The following is a 6330-nucleotide window of genomic DNA, read 5'->3' on the forward strand; positions in this document are numbered from 1 at the left end:
CCCTGGAGGTGTTTAAGGAAAACCTGGATGAGGCCCTCGGCGGATGGTCTGGCTGACCGGGCGGGGTTGGCTAATAGGCTGGACCCGATGATCTCTGAGGCCTTTCCCAATTTATCTGATTCTGTGGGGATTTTTTTTCGACAAAACATCCTGTAAGATTTTTTTTCCACAAGACATCCTGTAAGATTTCTCTCCGATGGGGTGTTATTTTGTGTGGAATCCCAAGCAAACCATAAAAAACCCGCGCACCTCCGTGACGGGGTGGGGGCCCATCCTCGGCGAGGCCCCGGGCAGGAGGGGCGCGTCCTCAGCCACGGGCCCGCCCCGCGTTCGGGCGCTGCGCGGGCTGTCCCGCCCGGCCGCCGTAGCGGGGCGGGGCGGCGGCAGGCGGGGCGCGGCGGGCCGGGCGCGGGAAGCGCCGGGAGGTGAGTGCGGGGCCGGCCCGGGGCCGGGCGGGGGCTGCCCGGGGGCTCCCCGGTCATGGAGCCGCGCTCTCCGGACGGAACCTCCCCCAGGGCGCTGGGGCCGGGCTGGAACGCGAGGGTTCCGCACGGGGGGAGCGGCTCTAAAGGCGTGCGTGGTCCGGGAAGGGGACGCAGCCCTGGGGCGCCGGCATGGCTGGTGGCGGTGGGTGTTGGTGGGGAGACACTGGGGATCCCTGGATTCACGGCAGGAATTGCCCCTTGCGATTTGCCCCAGGAAGCAGCGAAACGAAGTCGGCAGCGTGCGGGTGTTTTCCGCCTTTGCTTAAAACGCAGAACAAAGCGATGTTAGAGCAGAAGTCAAGCACTGAGAGCGGGTCTTGTACCAAACTGGGTGCGCCTGCTGCGTTTTTAAATCGCAGCATCTTTCCTCTGTAATTTAATCACGAGCCTTAACTTAGTCTGTTTTATTATCTGAAGGCATGCTTTTAAATTTATGCTTTTCTTCTGTTTGTGAGCTGAGGTCAAAACTACTCTTGCTGTTCTCGCACAGACTTCCGTGTATAGAGCGTGGATGGGTTGCTCCGTCCGCCCCTAAAGACATGAAACACCTATTTAGGCTTAGCCCGCTAAAAGCATTTTAGCAAAAGGTTTTAGGGTTGATGAGGCCTTTGGCACTGTTGAAATTTCAAAGATACACAGTGTGGCAAACAAGGATTCTCAATAATGCTTTCAGAAGTAGTAAAAATGCCAAAGGGAAGGTTGAATGCAATGGCTTTAGGAGCTCTGTCTCCCCACCTCAACTCCTAAAGTTTTGCTTTCATCTCCTTCAGTATTTTCTCCTACTGAAAGTATTACAAATCAGGGGTCTGCCTGTCTCTGCTGAGTATTTAAAACAATGTGGAGGCATGTCTCTTATCCGAATGTTTTCTCTTCACTTCTAAGCTTACCAGGGAAGATCAAGATGAGTCTACGGAAGCAAACCCCCAGTGACTTCCTAAAGCAAATCATTGGAAGGCCAGTAGTTGTAAAATTAAATTCTGGAGTTGATTATCGAGGTAAGTTCTCCATCTGTCTCTCACAGTGAGTAAAGTAATTCATTGAGGAGGCTGGAATAGATGCATTGATTTTGAAAAGAAAAGCAATGTGATCTAGAATCATGGAGTATGAGACTAGAGATCTCAGAATGGTAACAGTAAAAATGGAAAATCAATTCTGGAGAAAGTGATAAAAAGGGGGGTGACAACAGTAGATTTAGAGATCTAAATCATTAGTGTCCTTGGTCACCAGTGATTAAACTGGAGGATTCTGAGTTTCTAAACTGATACTTGGAAAGATTGTCTGGAAATTACAACTCCTGAAATGGCAGAAACCCCCCTTGTTGGAACTACAGTTTTCTTCACCTTTTTTTTCTCTATTTAGGTAATACAGATCTTGATCCAGGAAAGCTCCAGAGTAAACTCTGCTGTCAGTCATAATAGAATTCTTACACGATGTAAAGCATTCTTGACATTCTTGGTTAAACAACTGCCTAGATCTGTGTAGGATCAAGGCTCACAGAGATACAGGAAAAGTTTAGTGTAGCTTTTGCCAAGTCTATCAGTATACCTTCGTGTATATAGGATTACAGTTTTTTTTAAACCAGTAAATTAAACTTCTCTGTGCAGTGAAATGTCCTGGTCCTGCTCCCATTAAGCTAACAGTATCAACCTGACCAATTTTTTTAGCAGTATCCAAACTCAGTCAAAACTAATCATGTATCTTCTGCTGTGGTCAATTTAGAAGTTTTATTCTGTACTGACTTAAGCATTATGGTTTTTCAACAGACCTTTTCTTCAGAGAGGTTTACTTCAAGTGGCTTAGCTTGACACTTGTGGGAGGACACTTGTTTGTGCTGTGACAAGGAATCCTTGTGCTAGGACAGTTTTAAATTGTTCACTGACAGAGCAAGCAGTGATTTCTTACTCCTTCCTGTTTCTCTGCAGTGTTGCTCGGCTGACAAAATTTGCAGTCTCTCATTTCTTTGAGAACCACATTGAGCACTTCAGGTGGGGTTGGGGGCTTAAAAAGTTTGCTGCCTCTTTGTAAATTCTTCAGTGCAGGAGAATGTAGAGAGAGCTCGTTAAAGTCAATTAAAGCAAGTCCTCATTTACCTGAGGGTACACACGCGGCAGGGCCAAACCAGATTTGGGTTTTGCTGCGCTCCCTGTTTTCATTGAGAGCATTGCTACCCCTCCCTTGGTAAGATCCATTTGTAAGTGCTGTAGATGAACCACTCAGCTTACCCCTCAGCAGAGCTAGTTTAACTTGCCTACAGTCTGGCACCACATTAATTGAACAAGAGGTCCCTGTACTTTATTTATCACTGGATTTCCCCCACCCCTTCCCTCCCTTATTTCCCTCACTCTGATCTTGTGACAGAAAATGCATGTAGTGTTTTTGTTTGAAAAATATGCATTTAGTTTGTTTTCTGCAAAAGTGTGACCAGCATTTGTAAAAGCCAAACATTTCCAAAACAGCATCTCAGACTGTTGCTGCAGATCTGCCCAGATTCTCCCCCAGGCTGTTGCTGATAGTTTTGTTGCCTCCACACCAGCACCAATGTGGCCCCGTGCAAGTGACTGAACTGTCTTCAGCCATTGCCAAGTGCTGCAAATGTCCAAGTCAGGGAGCCCAGGGAAATGATCAGGGGTACATTAATGTATGGTTTCTGCGTGTAAATATGGATATGTACGTTAAAGCATCTTTACATACAGATAAAGCAGGTAAATTGCTAGCCAGGATGGGCAGTGATAATAGTTGATGTCATTAGTGGTGTAAGAGTAAACACAAAGAAAAGTAGGAAGGGAATGAAACAACCATGAATGCATTCTAGGAGCAAGAGAGTTTGAAAATACTACATTTATGGCCTACTGAGTTGTACGTAGCTGAGGTAAATCCACATGGTCCGGTTTTAATTTTGTACAAACATATTTTTGTTTTCTGTTCCTGTGTGGATACCTCAGGATTACTAGAGTGGAAAAGAATCCCGACTTTAGTTTTGAGTCTTTTTGGTGCATTTAGTGGCACTTTGTGAGCAGTTTTTCTGTGTCTGTGGAAACAGAGGAGAGAAAAACAGGAAGGAAAATAATAACCTTTAAGCCATGACAAGTTGGCAGAAGAAGTTGAATTCCTGAGTATTAACTAGAAGATCCTGCAGTAACATTTCTGAAAAATGAGAGTGTGTCCTGAGTTTTCTCCCTCTTCCTAATTACAGCTAATATATTATATTTCATGTCTTACTGCTAGGTAAATAGCTAGATGTTTTTCAAACAGAGGAAAAAGTTATTTCAGTAGTATTGTCTGTGCAAGGGTAAAGTCAGGAAAACCCACATGCAAGAGGAAGATAAAGGAACTTGTAAAAAGCTGTATTACCTCTGTTCTACTAAAATGTATATATTCCTGATCCAAAAAATCATCTAATATTGCAAATGAAAGATTTTTTTTTTTCTTTAATTGCATTATCAAAACAGTGTAATTTTTTTTGTGGGAAGATTTCAGTGGCCTTTGTTGAAAAATGTGTAGAGTTTTGTTGACATCAAAACAGAGACTTGCAGACAGTGTTCTCCTAGCTCTGTAAACATGAAGACAAATATGTGTATGCTGTCCTGTATTAAAAGGGTTGTTTTTCAGCTATATCCTTCACAAGTTTTGTGACAACTCAGTTTACATAGCTTTATCCCTAGGTTATCCAGTTACACTTAATGCCCCAGGTGTTTCTTGGTGTGGGCTTAAAACACAAGTGAGAAGGGACAGCATAAACTTTCAAAATGGAAATTGTCCATCTTTTGAAATAATGCCTTAATAACTTCTTTTTTTTTACTCCCACAACTCTTACACCAACTGATAACATTGCTACCAGAGTGCCTGGGATTCCTTTCTCCAGCTGAATTCTTTGAAGACATCTGTCTTAGTTTGGGTTCTTAGTTTGTTATAAGGATACAGAGTGGGCTTTTTTCCTGGACTATTCAAACACATTTTTGTTTATTTTAAAATAAGTCCAAGCTGAATCTCTTTTAAACTGCCACTGTTTTCAGGTGTCCTGGCTTGCCTGGATGGATATATGAACATAGCTCTGGAGCAGACTGAGGAATATGTAAATGGACAGTTAAAGAACAAGTATGGGGATGCATTTATCCGAGGAAATAATGGTAATTCCTACTCCTTCTCTTACTACACATTAAAAAATTGTGTTTTGATAGTCTTAATTTGAGGGGTGGCTGAGGTGTAAGTAAGCTGCTTGTAAGCCTAAAACTAATATTCTTTCTTGGAAATCTTTACAATATTTGCTTTTCACAGTTTCACTTTCCAGGGTCTGTGCTTTTCTGCATTCCTGTGGTCCTTTTTTCCTTGAACTTTAAGTTCATTTAGAGAAGCATGCTCTTTTCTTGCCTTATTGGAGCTTATTTTCTACTGTTTGACTGGCTTACTCTTTTGCACTTACTGCTTGCTTAGATAGCCTCTGCACCATAAGAGTTTGTGTTTTTAGGCAAGCTACTGCATAAATTTATGCTACAGTGCAGATATTACAGTGACACAAATATTTTCTGGTTAAGCAGTTTTCTAGGATGCTTATCCTTAGTCCTGGAGGCTATTTTCATCTTTTGAGTAAAGATTTTACCACCAGTCAAAAAAATCACTCATGCTTTAATATTGAGCCTTTGAATATCCAAGTGCAGTAGGTGGATTTTAGTGCACTTCAAGGACAATCCCAGGCTCCTGAAATGAGTCTCTGGTATCAGGCTGTAATAACAGGACATGCCAGGGAGAAGAGTATCTAAAAATAGAAAAGGTTCACAAGTCGGAGGTGAAGAGACTTGTAGAGGAGGTAAATGAAGCAGAGTTTCACCAAGTTGCTTGTGAAGAAAATGGAGCTCAGCAAGGAGGGATGGAATAAAAAGACGCAAGGACCAAACCCCATGTTAGAAAAAGAGTCAAAGAGAGTGTGGCACCAGTGTAAAAGAGCATTTTGGGTGGAGAAATAATCCTTGAAACGAGGCCGACCCTTGCTTTTTGCAAGGCATTTGGACTATTATGCTAAGGACTGGAGTGACATTTCAGCTGGAGGATCAATTAAGGAAGTAATCTGTTATGAAAATTAAAACAAGGGGATGAGAGGCAGAAGGCTCAAGAACAGGCTGAACAGAGAACTGAAGACATGTGGCAGGTTTAGGAGTACAGTATCATTTTATGTTGTGACTGGATCTGTTCTGGGGATATCATCAGCCAAGCCAAGAGGAAGATGTCTCTTCCTTCATAACTAATCGTAGCTAGCTTTGCCTTAAGTGCTTGGGATTTCCAGCTTTTATTGAAAGATCACAGCATTAGTGTCTGACACCTGTAATTCTGCTGCTGAGGAACTCTCTAATGCTCCCCTCAGTAATACTGCAGGGCACTGCCTTTGTTCCTGCTCTGTTCAGCTGCATCTGCTGGAGCATAGTTGGGCTATGAATAAAATAAATACTGAACCAAAGTAATACATAATATTTAGAGCTAATGGCATTTCTTGAAACTTGGACTTAAAGGTTGCCTGGCTTTGTTCATGCTGAATGGGATCTCTTACAGTGTCAATTTATATGCCATGGAAATTAGATGTTTAAATAAAAAGGCTTCTGCATGTAATTTACCAGGGCCCTCTTCTGTGTGCCACTTTCTCTTTTTCACAGTGTTGTACATAAGCACCCAGAAGAGGAGGATGTGAAGATGCCAGAAGGAAGCTGTTTTTTTGTACTTGTGAGCCTCTTTGAAGTGATGAGCCCTATTTGATTTGTAGTTCAAAATCCACAGGTGAAATACACAAGTGTTTAAGTATTTTTTTAAAATAAATGTAAATGTGAGTGTAAACTGCCTGAATGCTTCTGTTTCAAAG

The 6330-nt window shown here is 42.7% G+C and overlaps 1 protein-coding gene across 1 annotated transcript; it reads left to right on the forward strand.

The window, feature by feature from the left end:
- The first annotated feature begins 377 nt into the window (after positions 1-377).
- Positions 378-6330, forward strand: LSM6 (LSM6 homolog, U6 small nuclear RNA and mRNA degradation associated). The gene is made up of 4 exons (XM_084205235.1): positions 378-425; positions 1368-1480; positions 4499-4612; positions 6128-6330. Exons 2-4 carry the CDS (start codon positions 1387-1389, stop codon positions 6160-6162), a joined length of 243 nt encoding a protein of 80 aa, XP_084061361.1. The 5' UTR covers positions 378-425; positions 1368-1386; the 3' UTR covers positions 6163-6330.

This window comes from Fringilla coelebs, assembly GCF_963513975.1.
Source record: "Fringilla coelebs genome assembly, chromosome: 4".
Taxonomy (NCBI): Eukaryota; Metazoa; Chordata; class Aves; order Passeriformes; family Fringillidae; genus Fringilla; species Fringilla coelebs.